The sequence below is a fragment of the Mesoplodon densirostris genome, chromosome 2 (assembly GCF_025265405.1).
Source record: "Mesoplodon densirostris isolate mMesDen1 chromosome 2, mMesDen1 primary haplotype, whole genome shotgun sequence".
NCBI classification, from domain to species: Eukaryota; Metazoa; Chordata; class Mammalia; order Artiodactyla; family Ziphiidae; genus Mesoplodon; species Mesoplodon densirostris.
The window spans coordinates 121,242,580-121,263,872 of NC_082662.1; the positions used below are offsets into that span (position 1 = coordinate 121,242,580).

The 21,293-nt window shown below is 43.6% G+C and overlaps 1 protein-coding gene across 3 annotated transcripts in view; it reads left to right on the forward strand.

Annotated features, from left to right (window-relative positions):
- The window catches only part of C2H1orf226 (chromosome 2 C1orf226 homolog), a 309,368-nt gene that overhangs the window by 200,171 nt on the left and 87,904 nt on the right, over nt 1-21,293 (forward strand). The window contains exons 3-4 of one of the 3 annotated variants that reach the window (XM_060090839.1): nt 10,836-10,928; nt 19,538-19,611. In XM_060090839.1, the coding sequence (XP_059946822.1) occupies nt 10,836-10,928; nt 19,538-19,611 (167 nt within the window). The remainder of the gene's footprint in view (nt 1-10,835; nt 10,929-19,537; nt 19,612-21,293) is intronic. The other 2 variants (XM_060090840.1, XM_060090841.1) reach the window with 2 other exon arrangements.

Consider the following 21,293-nt stretch of genomic DNA (forward strand, 5'->3'; position numbering starts at 1 on the left):
CTGCCGCTGCGTCATCCAAGGGCCTGTTTAATTTGCCCTCTACCATCATGCTGGTCTCTCCACACTGAAAATGCCTCCTTCCCACAGAACATCTGTGTTTGGATGAACCTCTCTCCCCGCTTCTCAGTGTTCCAAACAGCAATGAACTTGGATATTTCCTGCCCTGAAGGCCTCCTTATGTTCAGAGGGCCCCTTTGCCATGTTTTTCTGACCTCATTGGCATTCTGTGCCCTTCCCAGTTCGTTGATATTGTCCTTGGGTGTGGAACAGGGCAGGAAGCAACAAAGGAAATGAGGGCAGCCAGTGCGATTAGTATGGGAAAGAATTTGGGGTGGGGGGAGATTGTATGCTTTCCACTGAGTGGTCTGAGAATATTCCAGATCCTATGAAGTTAATTTCCAGTAAGTTATTCCTCCTTTTCTTGCTTCCTGTTATAAGATGGAGTTGCCTGCTTATCAGAGAGCTTATTACACATGTACTGAATGAAAGGAGGAATGAATGAATAATTATATTTGCTGGAGCCAGGATTCTGGGCTGGTGGGGTGCTGGGGCTGTAGGGAACAGATGTTGAGAATAGGACTAAGAGTCAGAAGATGTGGGTTCCAGGCGTGGGTTTTCCTCCAATGAACCTGGGGAACTTTTTTACCATCCTTGGGTAGTGACTTCTTCATCCATAAGATGAAATATCTGATCAACATCTGTGGTCCCAAACATTTCAAGCACAACGATTCCTCTAAATTTTTGTTGAAATAGTTCAGAAGCTTTTGCAGAGGGAAGGAAACCAACAAAATTCACCTACTGAATGGAAGAAGATACTTAAAAACAGTATATTTGATAAGGGGTTGATATCCAAATTATATTTAAGAAATTCATATAACTCCATATCAAGAAAGCAAACAAGCCAATTAAAAATGGGCAGAGGACCTGAATAAACACTTTCCCAAAGAAGGCATACAGATGGCCAATAGGCACATGAAAAGATGCTCAACATCACATCATCAGGGAAATGCAAATCAAAACCACAATGAGATATCACCTCACACCTGTCAGAATGACTGTTATCAAAAAGACAAGAAATAAGTGAGGGGGAGGATGTGGAGAAAAGGGAACCCTCATGTAAACCTCATGTTTATGGGAATGTAAGTTGGTGCAGTCACTATGGAAAACAGTATGGCAGTTCCTCAAAACACTAAAAATAGAACTACCATATGATCCAGCTATTACACTTTTGGGTATTTATCTGAAGAAAATGAAAACACGAATTCAAGAACATGTATGTATTCCTGTGTTCATAGTAGCATTATTTACAATAACCGAGATATGGAAACAACCTCAGTGTCCATCGATGAATGGTTAAAGAAGATGTGGCATACCGCTCTCACCACTATTATTCAACATAGTTCTGGAAGTTTTAGCCACAGCAATCAGAGAAGAACAAGAAATAAAAGGAATCCAAATCGGAAGAGAAGTAAAACTGTCATTGTTTGCAGATGACATGATACTATATGTAGAGAATTGTAAAGATGCTACCAGAAAACTACTAGAGCTAATCAATGAATTTGCTAAAGTAGCAGGAGACAAAATTAATGCACAGAAATCTCTTGCATTCCTATACACTAATGATGAAAAATCTGAAAGAGAAATTAAGGAAACACTCCCATTTACCATTGCAACAAAAAGAATAAAATTCCTAGGAATAAACCTACCTAAGGAGACAAAAGATCTGTATGCAGAAAACTATAAGACACTGATGAAAGAAATTAAAGATGATACAAACAGATGGAGAGATATACCATGTTCTTGGATTAGAAGAATCAACATTGTAAAAATGACTCTACTACCCAAAGCAATCTACAGATTCATTGCAATCCCTATCAAACTACCAATGACATTTATCACAGAACTAGAACAAAAAATTTCACAATTTGTATGGAAACACAAATGACCCCGAATAGCCAAAGCAATATTGAGAAAGAAAAATGGAGCTGGAGGAATCAGGCTCCTGGACTACAGACTATACTACAAAGCTACAGTAATCAAGACAGTACAGTACTGGCACAAAAACAGGAATATAGATCAATGGAACTGGATAGAAAGCCTAGAGATTAACCCACATGCCTATGGTCACCTTATTTTCGGTAAAGGAGGCAAGAATATACAGTGGAGAAAGGACAGCCTCTTCAATAAGTGGTGCTGGAAAAACTGGACAGGTACATGTAAAAGTATGAGATTAGAACACTCCCTAACACCATACACAAAAATAAGCTCAAAATGGATTAAAGACCTAAATGTAAGGCCAGAAAGTATCAAACTCTTAGAGGAAAACATAGGCAGAACACTCTATGACATAAATCACAGCAAGATTCTTTTTGACCCACCTCCTAGAGAAATGGAAATAAAAACAAAAATAAACAAATGGGACCTAATGAAACTTAAAAGCTTTTGCACAGCAAAGGAAACCATAAACAAGACCAAAAGACAACCCTCAGAATGGGAGAAAATATTTGCAAATGAAGCAACTGACAAAGGATTAATCTTCAAAATTTACAAGCAGCTCATGCAGCTCAGTATCAAAAAAACAAACCAATCCAAAAATGGGCAGAAAACCTAAATAGACATTTCTCCAAAGAAGATATACAGATTGCCAACAAACACATGACAGAATGCTCAACATCACTAATCATTAGATAAATGCAAATCAATACTACAATGAGGTATCACCTCATACCAGTCAGAATGGCCATCATCAAAAAAATCTACAAACAATAAATGCTGGAGAGGGTGTGGAGGAAAGGGAACCCTCTTGCACTGTTGGTGGGAATGTAAATTGATACAGCCACTATGGAGAACAGTATGGTGGTTCCTCAAAAAGCTAAAAATAGAACTACCATATGACCCAGCAATCCCACTACTGGGCATATACCCTGAGAAAACTATAATTCAAAAAGAGTCATGTACCACAGTGTTCATTGCAGCTCTATTTACAATAGCCAGGACATGGAAGCAACCCAAGTGTCCATCGACAGATGAATGGATAAAGAAGATGTGGCACATATATACAATGGAATATTACTCAGCCATAAAAAGAAATGAAATTGAGTTATTTGTAGTGAGGTGGATGAACCTAGAGTCTGTCATACAGAGTGAAGTCAGAAAGAGAAAAACAAATACCGTATGCTAACACATATATATGGAATCTAAAAAAAAAAAGGTTCTGAAGAACCTAGGGGCAGGACAGGAATAAAGATGCAGACATTGAGAATGGACTTGAGGACACAGGGAGGGGGAAGGGTAAGCTGGGATGAAGTGAGAGAGTGGCATGGACTTATATGTACTACGAAATGTAAAATAGATAGCTAGTGGGAAGCAGCCGCATAGCACAGGGAGATCAGCTCAGTGCTTTGTGTCCACCTAGAGCGGTGGGATAGGGAGGGTGGGAGGGAGGGAGATGCAAGAGGGAGGAGATATGGGGATATATGTATATGTATAGCTGATTCACTTTGTTATAAAGCAGAAACTAACACACCATTTTTTTTTTTTTTTTTTTTTTTTTTGCGGTACGCAGGCCTCTCACTGTTGTGGCCTCTCCCGTTGCGGAGCACAGGCTCCGGACGCCCAGGCTCAGCGGCCACGTCTCACAGGCCCAGCCACTCCATGGCATGTGGGATTCTCCTGGACCGGGGCACGAACCCGTGTCCCCTGCATCGGCAGGTGGACTCTCAACCACTGTGCCACCAGGGAAGCCCTAACACACCATTGTAAAGCAGTTATACTCCAATAAAGATGTTAAAACAAACAAAAACAATGCCAACTTATGGCCCTATCCCAGATCTGCTGAATGAGCATCTCTGAGGCCTGGGTCTGGGATTTTGCCATTTTATCAGGAATCCCGAATGGAATTTAAAACAAGTTTTAGATCCCCTGGTCTACAGAGCTGGGTAAATACTTAAATTCTCCATTTATGTTACAATGACAATGAATATTCCTTTTTTTTTATATATAATAGTGTTTATTTTTACTTGTTGACAGTTTGCTTTATTTATTTATTTATATTTGGCTGTGTTGGGTCTTCGTTTCTGTGCGAGGGATTTCTCTAGTTGTGGAGAGCGGGGGCCACTTTTCATCGCGGTGTGCAGGCCTCTCACTATCGCGGCCTCTCTTGTTGTGGAGCACAGGCTCCAGACGCGCAGGCTCAGTAATTTTGGCTCACGGGCCCAGTTGCTCCACGGCATGTGGGATCTTCCCAGACCGGGGCACGAACCCGTGTCCCCTGCATCGGCAGGCAGACTCTGAACCACTGCGCCACCAGGGAAGCCCCGAATATTCCTTTTTAAAAAAAGTAGCTCCTCTGCTTCCTTTTAAGTAGTGTGCAGTTTATGGAGATTTTATTTATACCCAACTTTCAGTGATACGTCTGTTGATGAAATAAGTTATGCTGGGCTTGAGCTTGATAGATAGGAACTAAATGTCTCTACCTAGTATTCCCAAGAATTTGGATTCAGTGCCAACTTTGGTCTTTGTCTTGCATTTCTTAGATTTCATAGGAATGAACAATACAAGTGACTGAGCCACACAACAATGTCAGGGACTGCCATGGCTCTTGGGTGCCCTGTCCTTCAGATTCTGGCTCCATAGGCACAGGAGCTGGAACTTAGGGAAGCTGGGTAGCCCAGAGAGCAGAGGTTCATGTGCATGACCATCCCCCTGATTTCTTACCTCTAACTGTGCCATAAGATGATTGAGAATAGCCTTGACCAGTGAAGGAAGCTCTAAATTATTTCATTTAATGAAGTGTGGATCAAGCAAAAGATAAGGTACTTATCAGTGTGCTGTGGAGTTTGGAATAATTAAAGTCAGATCTTTTTAAAGTCCTTATGCCCATGGAATGGAATCTAGGTTTTAATAACTTAAGTTGTTAATCAATTAATTAACTTATGGGGGATTTATTTTATTATACCTTTGTGGACAGTGTCATGTTTTCTCAGGCTCTGTGAATAACCACTGTCAATTAATTTATTTAATTGATTTAACCACTATGTTCATTAATTTATTTGACATTCATTTATCACCCTCCTGTGTCCTGGTGCTATATTCTTGGGTACAAATATGTGTAAGTCATTTTTCTTGTTCTCAAGGAGGGCATGGCCTAGTGGGGAAATACACAGCCAATCAGTGGTGAGTGATAGTGCTTCATATATTGCTGAAGCAACCACGTGGATGGTGCAGTTCCATGGGAGCATACGGGAAGGGGGTGTTGACCTGCAAGGCTTCTCTGTGGAGAAGGCTGAGTAGATATTTTAAGAATAAGCAGGAGTTCACCAAGCAGATTGCAGGGGGAGAGGGCATTCTGGGCATAAACATTAGCAAATGCAATTACATGGAAGTATGGAAAAGTATGGCATGTTTGACTAGCATGTGGGAGAGTAACAGCAATATCCTTTCGCAAGCAGAATTTAAAGGGACTTGCGATGAGAAGAAATGTGTTTGTTACAGTGTTTTCAGATTTTTATCTTTTTTTTTTTGCGGTATGCGGGCCTCTCACTGTTGTGGCCTCTCCCGTTGCGGAGCACAGGCTCCGGATGTACAGGCTCAGCAGCCATGGCTCACGGGCCCAGCCGCTCCACGGCATGTGGGATCTTCCCGGACCGGGGCACGAACCCGTGTCCCCTGCATTGGCAGGCGGACTCTCAACCACTGCACCACCAAGGAAGCCCCAAGATTTTTATCTTTTATGGTGGTAAAATATACATTACATAAAATTTTCCATTTCAACCATTCTTAAATGTACATTTCTGTGACATCTACATACAGCATTTATATTGTTGTGCAGCCATCACCACTGTCCGTCTCCAGATCTTTTCATCTTCCAAAACTGAAAATCTGTACTCATTAAATGCTAACTCCTCACTGTCTCCCCTCCCCGAGCCCCTGAAGACCACCATTCTACTTTCTGTCTCTGAATCTGACTATTCTTAGGTACCTCATATAAGTGGAATCATGCAATATTTGTCTGTTTGTTCCAGCTTAGCATAAACATCACTTAACATAATGTCTTCAAGCTACATCCATGTTGTAGCACGTGTCAGAATCTCCTTTTTAAGGCTGAGTAAATCCTATTCTATGTCTCTAACACATTTTGTTTATCTGTTCATCCATCAGTGGACACTGGAGTTGCCTCCACCTTTGGGCTGTTGTGAATATGCTCTGAATATGGACGTACTCAGATTTTGTATCTTATTACCTAAGCTTTTAAACTTTCAAATGTTAAGTGCAAAATGATTTCCTACAAACCCTTGATAAATTGCCTTTGGTTGAGGTGCTTACAGTTTTGTTGTGGAGATGTGTTTGCACTCTTGAAACCAAGACTATGGGCAGAATATGATTAAAATACCCAAAGGCACTAGTAGAATTCACTTTTAAATTTCCTGTGATCATGAACAGGAAGCAAAGCCTCCAAAGACTTACTCTAGAAAGGTGGTGAACACAGCTGATTATAAGCCGAGGACTTACCAAGCAAGAGCATCACTATCTGTGTTTGCAAACTAAATCTCCTCTCTTGGTAAAGTAGCCTCTGAGAATCTTGATTCATAACTAAGCATTGTGGGGACAGTGGGAAGGAGCTAGGCAAAAAAAAGAAATTTTATGGAGACGCGTGAGAGGACCAGCTTCCTACATAGCTGGTGAGAGAGTGCATCACTCGGTAAGTTGTTTGTAGACAAGGTAATTGAGGAACCAAGGATCCTTATTTTAAAAAACTAGATTCTTTAGGGAGCTAGACATTATTGTGAAAATAGACTGTTAAGAGGGTGTGTGTGTGTGTGTGTGCGCATGTGCGTGTGTGTATCCAGCCTCAACCTTCCTGACTACTAAGAAAGTGATTCTGTTATTTCTATTTCTGCAGTACAGTCTCAAGCCCAGGGCTGGGCCAGTCCCTTCATTAACTCATTCCCCTGTTACAGACCTCCTGCTTCCCCTTCTTGGACACCCTGTGGCTGAAACTGGAGACACACAAGATTAGGAGGTAGTTCTGGGAGCTGGGGACAGAGAAGCATTGGGGTATCAGAGATATCCTGTTCTGTTGGCAGCTCTCTGACTTCCAGCCAGTGTTCTGGTTGAGTGTTTACTCCTGGCTCCTGCTGGATCTGAACCCCTCCCTCTCCCCAGTTTCCCCTTTATGGGCCTCACTGGTTGGCACACCACTCTAAGTTCCAGGGCTACTATTCCCATGCAGGGTCCCAAGGCTTTTTTTATGAACCCTAGACATTTGGTCTTGCTAGTCAGTGGTTAGTGTTCCAGGGCTTGTATTGTTTTGTTCCCTACAAGGTCAGGTCCTGTAAGGCTTAATCTGTCCTTGCTGGTGGGGCTCTGACTAGCAAAGCAAAGATATCAGGTCAGCCTGGCCACGTTGGGGGAAGAGCCAGGCCTGTTGGCACAGACTCCAGAGCTGGCATGGGCTTTGTGGGAGGCGGGCCTGGGCCACAGACGGTGGCATCAGCAGTCCTGTTTGTTCTTCAGCCCCTGGCAAAGCCTGGGCAGACTAGATTCCTATCCTGAGGAACACAGATGCTTCCTCCTGGGCCCGCCTGCCCCTCGGAGCAGCAGTCTGGTAAAAAGGAGGGCTTGTCCCTGTGAGTCTCTTTTCTCTGTTCTAGTCACTCCCAGCATCTCCTCTGTTCCAAGTCCATTTTCCATCCTCACAGTAAGCACCATAACATGGTTGTCCAAGTGAAATATAATTGCCCTATAAATGAATGGTTTTATGATAATAAAGATTTAAACCTTTTCAGACACTTGATTTCATTTCCCTAGTTTTCAACAAAACTACCATTTGAGTACCTCTTCTTCAGTTGGAAAGGGTTTGGGACATCTGACCACCAGACAGGTGGAGTAAGTGCAAAGTGTGTCAAACCTAAGAGCCTTCTAAGCAGAAGTCAGGTAGTACATACTGGCAGCTGTAACAGGGCCTAGAAGCCTATTTCATGCCTCTTCTGCCCTCTTCATTTTGAAGCCCCCCAGAGAGCATTCCACCAGCTGTTGTAAGGCGGAGCACCTGTATTGTCACTGTTACTGAGATTATAATGCAATCGTGTGGTCATGCTTCTCACAGTAACATGTAGTTACTGTGCCCACACACCATAGAAGAGCCACCTGGGAGTATGTGCACAGTGATCGAATTAGAGGCTGTTTTCCGGTTCCAGCTAAAGAGAATGTTTAGCTGCATTTTGAGTCCTTAAGATCAGGGTATTAAAGGCATGGCCAACGCTGTCAAAACACGAACTGTGGAAATAGTTCAGGTTTCAGATACACAAGCAAGGAGCTGGTTGGGCATCTCTTGCGAGCCTTGGGTGGGGGGATGCCGATTTTAAAAAGATCCCAGAGAGAATGAAACCAATAGGGTGGTGGACCAAACAAGAAAGAGATATGGCCACCTACAATATTTTCCTGGAAATATAAGACATTTAAGGGTCTGGTTTAGCAGGCAATATGCTCTCTGAAACCAGGGCTGGGAGGTGACATCTGCCCTGCAGAGATAGGTACTTAGTATTCAGTGCTTTGACTTTTTTGCTGGAAAAAGGGAAGAAGGAAATACGTGGACCTTGTGAGAGTGACATGCTGGAAGAGAGCAAAGACAATAAAACAGGCAAGGATTGACCTGTCTAGGGCAGGTTTTATCCACCTCTGGGTGTTTCCTGGACTCTTAAGCCCTTGTCTCCCCCCTGAGTTCATCAAAACACACCTCTCTGCCCTCCTTCGACCGGCAGGAGCAGCTATGATTTTAGTGATTTGTCCCCAAGGGAGACACAGCTGAAAGACTGTGTTCATTGAAAGCTTGTGAGCAGAGGTAAATGCAGGGTGAGGTCAGGAAATGGAGCTGGTTCACCTCTCCCAGCAGGCACAAGGCCAAAGTCAGCTAACTTACAGATTCTCATGCTAGTTCTCCCACCCAGAGGTAATTTCAGTTCATCTAGTGCTGCACCTGAGCAGAATGCTGCAGTCAGGGGACACACTGCAAATTGTAGCTGTGTCCTGAAGTCCATGCCAATCACACAACTCTAGCCTTCACCAGCTTACAACCGTTGACCTAGAGAGAAATCTGTTACGTGACCGAGACCCTCTTATAAGCCAGACTCCGGTACAGATAGCACTTCTCCCCATCCTGTCAGACACACTTGCTCTCTTTTATTGTATTACTCTTAATTGGCTTTGGGTTCCCAGACTCTGAAGCAGAGTCTGAAGCTGAAGTTTTCTTCTCTTTCTCCTATGTGTCTGCTGCTCCGGTTTGCTCTTCTTTCAGGATCGCTGGTAAAAAGGACAGCTGGTGACAGGATAGAGTGATTGGGAGGCTGGGAGAAGTGACCACCAGACTGGGGAGTGATGTATGTTGCCATCACCTGGAAACTCAGATCAGCAGTAAACCAGAACCTGCCGTGACGATGTAAAGAAAAATATTTCACCTCAGTTAGCTAGGTCATGTCCTTGTCTCTAAGAAGCTGACAGCCAGTGGGCATCAGCACTAACTCTGCAACAGAATAAGAAACTAAGCTGAGACTTCAGTGGAAGGGATAGAATACAGACACGGTAAGAAGCTCTAATCTGAGTTCTTAAAATCAGAGTATTAAATGGCATGGCCAAGGGAAAGTTCTGGATTTCTCGTGAGATTTTCAAAGTAGGTTATGTTTTCATCTTGTTAGGGTGGATTAGGTTCATATCTGTCAAAATACCAAGTAGAAATAGTTAGGTTTTAGATGTCCAGGCAAGGAGCTAGACGCCTTACTAAGCTTGGGTGGTGGCATGGTGGGAAAGGGTTTTGAGTATAAAAGGTCCCAGAGAAGAGAGCCTGTAGGTTGGAGTAGAGATTTTGGCCCGGGGTCTTGTATTGTTATTTTTTTAATCTGTAGGCCAGATCTTTGATTAGAGAGCTTGGCAGGTAAGTTTGCTAGGTGGTGATACCGGGATGGGAACCAGATGAAAATGGGTAAGCGCACAGAATGAAGTTCAGTGAGGGAAGTGTAGACTTATTCCACCATTCTGAATATCTGCACAAATCTAAGAAATGGCTATGAGTGAGCAAATGGGATAGAAAAATATCTGGGATTGAGGATGAGGGCCAGCATCCCTCAGCAGTGTAGTTGTGGCTGAAGCAGGCCTATTCAGAATTGCAAATAGAAATTTAGAATATAGGGTTTGTAAGGTAATGCCCTTCCTTATAACTATCATTAGTCAGATCCTTTTTTAGAATACTCTCTAGAATATTTTAGGTTAATGGGGCTATGGGTAGATTTGGAGACTGACCTACAGATAAAGGAATTTGGGACTTGAACTTGCAGAGAATAACTTAGAGATCATAATGATCTTTAAGTATGTAAAAACCCTGATTTGAAGATGGGTGCCAGCTCTTCCTATTCTTCATTGAGGATGAACTAGAGTCCCAACAGCATTTGGGTAGACACGAGGAAAACTTGCCTGACAACAAAAGTCATTAAATGTCAGAATGAATTATTGAGGGAAGGTACTGGATTTCTCATGAGATTTTCAAAGTAGGCTCTTTTTAATCTTGATAGAATGGATCAGGTCCATTCCCATGGCCCTACCTGATAGCTGAGCGGTGAAACCAGTGACCATTCAGAGTCCCTATTCCAACCCAAATATTGCTGAGCCCCTGCCTACAGACATCTACCTGCTTTTACATCCCCTGAGGTGCTTCATGTCCCCAGAAACTGCATCAGCTCCCTAGACCCATCTGTGGCCCTCTTTTCCAGGTCATGAGCTCTCTGGGGCTGTGCAGATGCACTGATCTAACTGGATTGTGCTCTTTGTTCTCTTCTCACTTGCAGTATGAGTTTAAAGCCAAAAACATCAAGAAGAAGAAGGTGAGCATTATGGTTTCAGTGGATGGAGTGAAAGTGATTCTGAAGAAGAAGAAAAAGGTAAGTGACTCTGAGACACAAACTCTGGTGAAGAGGGAAGGAGGGGAGGTAGGCGTGGGATAGCTTTTCTTTCTAGGCTACCTTCTGGACAGAATCCTTCCCTTATCTGGTGAGGTGGTCTGCTTTGACCAGCAACAGTGTGGAGAGGCTACAGCTGGAGCAAAGAGAGAGGCAGGGGCCAAAGGCCTAGTCAGCTGTTTGGCTTGCTCAGTCCTGATATCTCATGAGTGGCAAGGGTCATCTCCTGTCATCCTGGCATTCAGACCCCTTCCCCCTATTTGATACCTTTCCCTTTGAGTCTTGATCTTGGGAAATGCTTTAAATTCAAGTGTGGAGACAAGTAGCAGGGTTCAGTGGGGGAGGGGATAAGAGGTGGCTTCCTCAGAAGTTGTCCCATTCTGTTTCAGGAATAATTCTCAGTTCCAGCTGAGGTGGCATCCGGCCCCCATTGTGTGTCCTTGTTACAGTTATTGCTGCTTTAGCCCATCTATTTAAATAGTCCCTCAAGACCCAGCCACTGCTGCTATTCAGCATGCAGGAAGGCTAGAGCGTGGCCAACATGTTGCTTTTTACTGGGTCAGTGTGGCATGCTGGAAGGAGCCCTCAGCTGAGAGGAGAAGACCTGGGTTCTAGTCCTGGCTCTTCTCTTTCTGACTGTGTGGTTCTAAGCAAGTTATTTTGCTTTTTGGAGCTTCAATTATAAAATGAAGAGTTGGATTAGGTGATCACTTTACCCTTGTCAGATCAATTACTCTGCACCAGCTCTGGCACCGTGCTTTTCAGTGCTTGGATGTGTATGTATAGGTCACCTGTGCTTATTCAGGTTTTTGAGAACCTTCTGGGCTACAGAGAAAGCAGACCCTAGAGGCCAAATAGGTTTGTGTGTTTCTGCCCCCTGAACTTCTGAGGCAGGATGGGAACCTCAGAGGTTAAACACTTCCCAAAGCAGCCACCAAGCTGCCTCTCTTTGCCTAGCCTGTCCATGACTGTTGAATGGTGGTATGCCTCCGGGCTGTGGGGAGAAGCCTGTTTACAGGGACTCCCTGCTCTCCAGAGAATGTTTTAAGGGCAGGGGCCATCTCTGTAAGCTCAGCACTCACTTGGACACCTGGTATGTGTAGTGTGTTTCCAACGATTTTGGCTGTTGGCTAGCTGGGTAAATGAACATGTTTTGTGTATCATGGTCATTAAATCAGGAAGAACTAAGTACTTAGCAGTTGGGTCAGATGAAGTCTCATTTGTTACTTTTGGCTATCACATTCTTCTTCCTCTTTCTCCTCTGTCAACCTTCCCATTTAAAAAAAAAAAAAAAAACAAGGATGAGAGCCTTCCCAAGCGTAGAAAGGCCTCAGTGGAAATTGCTGACTTTATGAGTAGGATTTCTTCAGTACCTCTGATCTTCAGGTGCTTTATTCTAATGCAGGCAGTAGCCAAGTATATGGTGATCATCTCTTACTGAGATGCAAAAAAAAAATCTTTTTGGTTATATTAATGTGTCTAAAATGCTGTTATCTTGAACTGATGCTAACAGATAATGAATCTCAAATTCCCTTATGAATCTTAGGTTGTATTTGTGATGTGAACCCAGCTACTAAGATAATTGGCTTTGCTTCGTTGTTTCTCAATCAGTATATTTTCTTCAACTCCCAACTAGGCCCAAGTAATGATCTTTCCTGTGTATATGATAATGATTATTTATTATAGTATTGGAATCACACTATTGCACCATTTGCTAGGGAGGGGACTTCTGAGTAAGGAAGATTAGTCTTGAACTTCATCCAAAGGATTTTTCTACAAAAGGACCCTAAAGGGCCTCTGTTTCTTGTGGTTTCTCATATACACCAGTAACTTTGTTGGGATAGCCTAAAGCATTGTTCTAGAAAGGCTCTGCTGTTCTCATTAACAAATATTTACTGTGTCAACCATGTTCAAGGAACTGGGTAGGATACATAGGGGTATTAGATATGGACCCTTTCCAGCAAAATTAGCTATTTTGAATGACACTATATGCATACATAGGTCTATCATAGCTCCTATAACATTGCATTATAGTTATTTGTCTCTTTACCCCGTAGGCTGCGAGCCTTTAGGGCCAGGGACCATGTCTTTCCAATTCTATTTCATCTGTTTGAGAGGGTAGAAGACCAGTGGGGGCAAGCTGATGAACGTAATTACACACTAAGATGATAATGAGAACAGCTAACAATAATAACCAACACTGATATTGAGCCCCTGCCATTTACCAGGCCTTGTTTGATGCAGTGTATACTTATTAGATCCACACAACCATCCTGTGAGGTAGGTACCATTTTAAGGTTTGGTTTGCAGAAGAAGATTAAGCAACTTGCCCAAGACCTCAAGTCCCATCAGTGGTGAAGTTGAGGTTTGAACCAGGTCTGTCTTGTTCAGATCCCAAGTGGGTTCTTCTGACTACCATGTTGCTGTGTGTGTACTAATCTCTTCAGAATCCTTTAGAGAAAAACTGCTCTATAGGAAATGCCTAATTAATTAATCCAGTGTCTTTAACTTCTAGCCTTTACCCTGTCACTGGGATATCACATCACTAGGAAACTAGTTTCCTGCTCAAAGAGTACTGTTAGTTCCTATAGAAACACACAAGTTAGATCTATTTGGGTAAGAAAAGGAGGCACTTAGAATTATAGAACCAGAATTTGGGAGAAAGAGCTTTAGAAATGCTCTAGTCTTATCCCCTAATTGATTAGATGTGGTAACAGAGGACAAGAGAGGCCCAGTAACGGTCCTGAGGTCACCCAGCTAGTTATGGAGCCAGGACTAAACTGAGTCCAGTGTTCTTTCTACCATGTTTTCTGCTAGTTTTAAAACAGGCATATTAGGAATTTTGTGCATTGTGTGAGAACTTACTAAGTGCTTCAGTTTTGAAATGTGTTTTCTATATCTATATAGGTTATACCTTAAGATGGGTGGTAGCTGTGTTTTCAGGCTAATCCTATTCTGTCTGGAGGCATGGAGAACTTGCCAAGCTGAGTTAATGTGGCTTTTGCAAGGTGATTTAAAAAATTTTTTTTCTTATTATTTTTTGAGAAGTCACCATTGCTTTCAGGAGCATAAATAATGATAAAGCGGACAGACTTTGTGATGTGCCTACTGATAGTTTCCAGTAGGGATAGGAAATAAATGGAAATACAAATTCTTCCTCTACTTTTGGGTTCCTAGGGAAGACCTTCAAAAATGCCATATCCATTTCTGGGTTCCAAAAGGAAGAAGGACCTCTGTGATAATTATCCCTGACTCTGTTTTCTGTTCTTGGCCCTGTTCCAGGCAGACCTACCTCTGAACCAGTTCCCATATAATATTCCCTGGCAGGAGATTTTGGAATAACAAAATGGCTGTAACTTTCCATGGAGGACTGGATCTTTGCACTCATTAGATAAAGAAAAGAGAAGAATCTAAGCTCAAGGATGTGCTTACCTCATTCGGCGGTCTTATAAAAGCATACACTGAAAGCCTGTTACCCTCTCCCTCTGTTGAAAGTGAAAAGCTTCCTGGCAGTGGAGAGTGAAAACCTCTGACTTCATCACTTAGAGTAGCAAAGAGAACGTGGGGTCTAGAGGTAGACAGGTTGGACTTTAATTACCCCTGGACTAGATGGCCTTGCAACCGAGTAAGTTAACTTCTGGAGCCTCATTGTTTGTCTGTAAAGTTGAGATCAATTTTGATAGTGTCAAGGAAGCAATATATAAAGTTCTTAAATGGAAGAAAGGACTTTTTCCCCCATATCAACTGGGAAATTTCCTGTGAGAACAAAAAGTGAAGCAGCTAAATATGACTTTCCTGTATCTTTCCTTTTTTTTTTACTTTCTCACTTTCTGTGTTATTCTAGGTCCTCCAACAAGTAAATGCCAAGACAGGATTAAATGCCTGTGGGAGGAGGTGGGGAGGCAAGGCTGGGATAGCTGTCAGATTTCAGTGTGGGTCTGACTCCAAGTGAAGGAGAGAGGAAGGAAGGAAGGCAGGTAGGTTGGGTGAAGGTCTCTGAGAGTACAGCACGGTCTGAGGAAGGTTTGGCAGGGCCGTCAGGGAGTTCTGAAGCCAGAGTCATCTGTCAGAGGATCCCTGTGTCTCCTAGGAATGGGCTTCCTCAGGATCCCCGCACACTGGTCATTGTCTGGGGGCAGGACCCCTGCACATACGTAATGATGGATTTCAGAATGCAGCAGCCGGGGCCCTTGGTTAGTTAAACTTCCTATAATTGGAGGTCTGTGGGGGCACATTCTTGTGATAACATCTTCTTTTCTCCAGAAATTTTTTACTAGCCAATATATGAAGCAGAACCTTCTTTCAAGTGAAGCTACTCTCTACATCTCATGACTTTTTAATTACCTTGGAGTAAGGAATTCATTTTTAAAAGAGAAGAAAAAGAGGAGGGAAGGGGAGATTGCTGGGGTAGGGAAAGGCATGGAGAGAGACAGGTTAATAAACTAATTCAGAGGCCTCTTAAAAGGCTCAACAGAGCCTTGAGTGTCCTTTGTAGGTACGGAGGGGACAAAGAGTAAGAGAAAGGAGTGATACCCCAATTCTGTATATGTATGGCAAAATGCCAGACAGCCGCCCCAAGGGCATCAGTCTGCTCCACTAGGTACTGTGCCCACTCATATTTTTACCCCCGTTTCTTTATATTTATGGAGCTGTTGAGGAGGTAGATCTTGTCACCCTGGGCCTCACTCATTGGCCTCAATGCTGGTACTGTTTGTGCTCCCAGTGATACCAGTGAGGCCCTGCCTGAGCCTGGGCTTCAGGTGGAAGGAGCCTGAAGACCAGATTCGATCAGTCCTGCTGGTCCCCCTGGGCTGTTTGCAGTGAGTACGGCTGTGAAGGGTGCTCTTTCCCTCAAAAGCACTCAAAGAAGTGCTGACAGCTTTAAAGATGTATCCCCTCTTCCTTTCCTCTTCTCTTCCCCCCCTCCACCTCCTTTTCCACTCCCACTTGGACTTGAAATGTCTTCATTTCCTGGCATATCTTGGAGACCATAGCTCATTGAGGACAGTGGGTAGCAAAACTGAAAATTTCCTCACATAGCTATCAAGACTCCAAGGCTCATTTCCAAGCACTAAAAAAAAAAGTGGTTTTCGGGTGTAACTTGGAGCTGTGTGAGTTTTCTGTGGACAGTTCAACTGAGTTTGGCTATAGTTACCATTCAATAATATGTCTCTGTTTTATGGTTGAAGCCAACTTTGATTTATAATCCCATAAAGGTAGATCAGTAGCTTTTCTTCCTGTTTTCTTTCTCTCGTTAACCTTTTTTTTCCTAAAACTTTTTCCATAGAAGAGTGTTTCCATATAGAAAAGTGAGGAGGGGGTGATCTCTTTGTGTGTGTGTTTTTTTCTCTACAGCGTTTGAAAAATAGAGGAGATGTGTAAAACAATGTCAGAGCAAAGAGAAGAATCAAATCGTTTTTAAGACATGCATTGCCTCCCTCTGAGTTACGCTATTTAGATAATACCATGTTGACTCTGAATTGTACCAGAGTACCTGTACGGGTCAAAAAATCAGGAGAACTTGGTTCTAGTCTTGACTGGGCTATTAACTAGGGGGACACCTTGCTCAAGAAACTGCACTGCTCTGGGTCTTATTTGAAAGATGGTGGGATAGGAAGGATATTGAGTGTGTGACGAGGAGTGGAGAGGCTTTAGTTATCAGAGTGTTGGAGCGTCATTCAGGCATTGAGGAGATTGGGTGAAAATGCTCCAACCATATTTGCCTTAGGTTCTTGAATAACTGAAACATTGTTGAGTCCCGTCTACCCTCCAAACCCTTTGAGCTATTTTGATAATTTCCTTATCCCTGCATAGATTGAATGGACTCATGCAAGGATTACTGCAAGACCTTTAAAGGGAGATCTAATGGGATTTTATGGATTTTACTTAAATGGCTTTTAATGGGATTTTTAGAAAAGGAAAATTAGTAAGTGAAAAGATGTTTATTATTTTTGGCCAGGATATTCTATACAGATGCTGATATCACTTTAAAAAGGAAAGTATTTTCTGCCTGCTGTGGACCCTTCTGATGTTCCTTAATAAATTAACACAAGGTTCCCTGGGAGTCTGGTCTCTCCATCCTTCTCATGTCTTCCAGAGAAAGAAAAGTATTTATTCTGTATTATTTTGCCTCATTATTCTTTCTTTTTGATGAATGTATTAGTTGCATTCCTTAGACTTGCAAGGAGGAGTCGTGCCCAGATCAACTTTAACAGAGGCTTATTTCAGGCTAGGCGGAAACATGGGCTGGCACACAATGCTTCCTCTTCCTCAGCGGTGCAGTCTGTTTGAGTGGAAAGTATGCAGCTGGTCACAGAAACCACCTACCGTTCCTGGGGGTTCAGCCTAGGCTCCGTCTAGGACTTGGTAGTCTCCAAAGAGAGGATGTGAGTGGGTGGAACTGGGTCTTCTCATCGTGGAGCTCAAGGACTAGGCAGGTCCGGCCAGCCCCTCTGTGACACTTGACCTTCCTCACGTGCAGTCAGCTGCTTTTCCTGAGCCCCATCAGTCACGGCTGGGTTAGCAAGGATGGCTCATCAGATGCACGCAGCATGAGTCAAGTCACCCACACTCAGAAAGAACCCTCTCTGGGGCTGCTTTCCTCTGAGAGGGGCAGTGGGTGTGGGCAGCTTCTCAGAGTTTTATGGACTTTTTGGCGCATTGAGTTATTAACTCGTGTTAACTTTGAAAATTACATCAGAGCAGCAAGGACTCTTATGAGCAGACTTTCTTTTCTTTTTTTTTTTGCTTTACGCGGGCCTCTCACTGTTGTGGCCTCTCCCGTTGCGGAGCACAGGCTCCAGACGCGCAGGCTCAGCGGCCATGGCTCACGGGCCTAGCCACTCCGTGGCATGTGGGATCTTCCAGGATGAGCAGACTTTCTTGATAGTAAGAACATGAGAAAACTGAGGCTCGATTCCCTCAGAAGCAGAGCAGCCTCTGCTGTTAGTCATCCAGGTGTTTAGTTCACAGTGGCTGTTTTTTGAGTAATACCAGGGGTGGGCCTTGGCCAGGGACAGTGGTTAATGGGACCACCATCAGTTGGCTGTCTTTAGCGTCAGGAGACCCTTCCTGTGCCAGGCCTGAGACTCCAGAGCACTATGCTGTACGTGAAAGAGATTCTCCTGTTGGGGATTTCAATTTATACCTTTTCTCTGGTATAGAAGAATGGCTGTCAACCCTAGGGTCACAGCACAATCACCTGAAATGTTTGTTAAAGCTACAGATTACTGGGCCTCACGTGAGCTTAGACCCATGATATGAATGACTCCGAAGAGTTGGAGCCCTGGCATCTGGAGTTTTAAAAAAAACATACAAACCAGACTTTTCACTTTTTGGATGGGTGCATTTTTCTCTATTCTTCCTGCTAAAGTACAACTGAAAACCCTGGACATTATCTGTAAAACAAACTTAAAGGTGGGGCAAGGCAGACTGGCTGGGGACGCACAGCATCACGCAGCTGTGAGCTCCCTGAGGTTAGTTTTAATCTCATATATCCCAGACTCGGAGCCAAAGAAGCCTGCAACCTGGATGTGGCACAGAACCCCAACAAAGCCTGCTCTCTCTCTAGCCAAAGGAGGAGGGAAGGGACGGCATAGCAAGGCAGAAAACTTCCAGCCAGACAACACAGAAAAATGGGCTCCCCACCACCCAGGCCAGCAAAGACTGAGTGGGAAGCCTAGACTCCCCCTTTGCCAGGAGTAACAAGGGATTCCAGGCTCTCCAGCTAAGAAGGGTGCAGGGACTTTCACCCCTGCCAGCTGGTAATGAGCCCCCTACCCCCTTTCTCTTCCGTGGGGAGCTGAGTGTGTTCTTCCCCAGGTGTCCTGAACAGCATTGCCCCGTGACAAAGGCCAGTGAAGGTGGAGCAGAATCCTCTGTCCCTGCACCTACGGGTGGGACCTGAGGGCATGTGGTGGCTTGCTTCTCCAACATGTTGGGCTGCTACTGACCTCATAAGCATCTGGGGTCTCCAGTACTGCCCCAGAATCCTCTCCCCCCAGCTTCCTACATCCTCATTTCTGTCCTCATCCCCAGATGCTTAGGGATCTGTCTCCTTTGTGTTCACAGAAAGTTAGGTTCAAAGCCAGATGAGTATCCTCTTATGGGTGGCTTTAAATGTACTAGTTAGATTGCCAGACTTGTGTTCAGCCTTTTCTCCCCCTCTTTAAGGGAAGGGGGCTGGGGTCCACATATCATTTGAATTTGATGGCATCATTCAGTCTCTATGACCCCTTCTCCCTTTTGTTCTCCCTGCCTCTCCTGTTCCTCTGGAGTAATGTATGATCTTTCTTTCTTCTTGGTGATTTCTGCATGAAAGTATGATTTAGATCACAGTCTCCTGAGACCCCTTGCCTCCTGCCTACCCTCTGCACCCTTGAGAGACACTCTCCTAAAGTGCTTGAAGGAAACTGATCAGACCAGATGCTTGACATTTTCCACTTGGCCTTTTGGAGCAATCGACTCCAGGCCTCTTAGAGGAACTGGAGGAACAAGGCCAGAAGCAAATGCATGTGTTTGCATAAGCATCAGTAGCTCAATGTGTGCCCTGGTTCTGTAGCCGAGGACAAGCCTAACTTATTCATTTATAGCTTCTTTTATTGCAGAAGAAGGAGTGGACATGGGATGAGAGCAAGATGCTGGTGATGCAGGACCCTATCTACAGGTAAGAGCCCAGTCCCTAGGGTACACCTGTCCTCTCTGGGAGCCATCTGTTGGGTTGGTCGGTCCAGACAAATTAAAATAAATTTCTCCTTTTTCCCTCCTGAGACCTGTTATTTCTGTAGATGTAAGTACAAGGAGCAAATCTGCTCTATCTTTAAGAAAGAGAGGAAAATTCTTCTCATGTTCGGTAGCACTAAGGGAACTATGAAGGATTTCTGCTTGATGTTTATTTTATGTTTTTCCCGTTATTTTATTTTATTTATTTTTTGCGGTACACGGGCCTCTCACCGTTGTGGCCTCTCCCGTTGTGGAGCACAGTCTCTGAACGCGCAGGCTCAGCGGCCATGGCTCACGAGCCCAGCCGCTCCGCAGCATGTGGGATCTTCCCGGACCGCGGCATGAACCCGCGTCCCCTGCATCGGCAGGCAGACTCTCAACCACTGCGCCACCGGGGAAGCCCTCTGCTTGATGTTTAATGCAAGTCTTTTAGTTGTCACTTGAGACGTTTTCATTTTGTGCTAGTTTTATTTTAACTGAAATTTCTTTTTTTAACTTTTTTTTATTTAACTGAAATTTCATAATTGCATATATGTTGATAAAAATGAGAGAACTGGGTTTTCCCATTATGCTATACTTATAATTCCCCACAGTTATCTGTTCTTCCTTTCTGCCCCTTCAGAAACTGAGCATAGATAAGGGGGTTATGATCATTTGGGACAGCAGAAAGTCACAAATAAAATCCGTAGAAATTGCTTTTACAATGAGACTGGTATTCCTATTCAGATGAGATGACTGCCGTTCATGTGTACTCTCTGGGCAGAGGGATACGTGATACAATACATACACAAAGCCAGGGCCCTCCTGGGACCCACACAGAGCCTTGATTCATCTCTGTCATTCTTCTGTCCTAAATCTCCGCTGACCAAGCCCTACCCCACCTCTTACTCCTTCCTGTTTTCTTCACTGGGGGGAAAGGGGTATTAGCTATTCTTTTGGGATTTGGGGGTCTAGATTTGAGTTTTGATTTTGTCTCCTCTCAAATTACTTGCCTCGGTTGCCAAAGTGAATTAAGGTTGGAACTCACCTGAGAAGTTGGCATCATGGTGGCCCTGCTAAGTCAAAGAGTAGCTGCCTGTGAAATGGAATTTCCATTCATTCAAATATGTATACATATTTAGAACACTCGTCCCAGGTACTGTGCTAGGTAATTTAGTAGATGGCGAAAATAAGTTATGGTCCCCTTGTTCTCAGGAAGCTTTAGTCTAGTAGGGAAATGGAGTCCTGAACAAATCACTGTGGTACAAGACAGTGTGTCTGACAAAATGGATTTCTTTCTCTGTGTTTCTGTTGTACTTGTGTTTGTTGAAATACTTGTTATAGTTACTGCTACTTCAAAATGAATCTGTCTTTTGCCACTGGTGTGAGGCTCTTGCCAGTGAAGGACTATGTTCAACTCACTTTTGTATTTCTATCACCAAGCCTGTGTCTGTTCTCTATGAGGCATTTAGTAAATGTGTGACGGGTGGATGGATAAATGTATTGAATTAATATCTGAAAATTAACGTAAGTGGTATGGTGATTCACAGGAGGGAATAATCACTTTCTACTTGAGTGATAACAAAAGGCTTTAAGAAACAAGTTGTGTCAGAACTGGGCTTGAAGGATGTGAATGGACAAACCTCT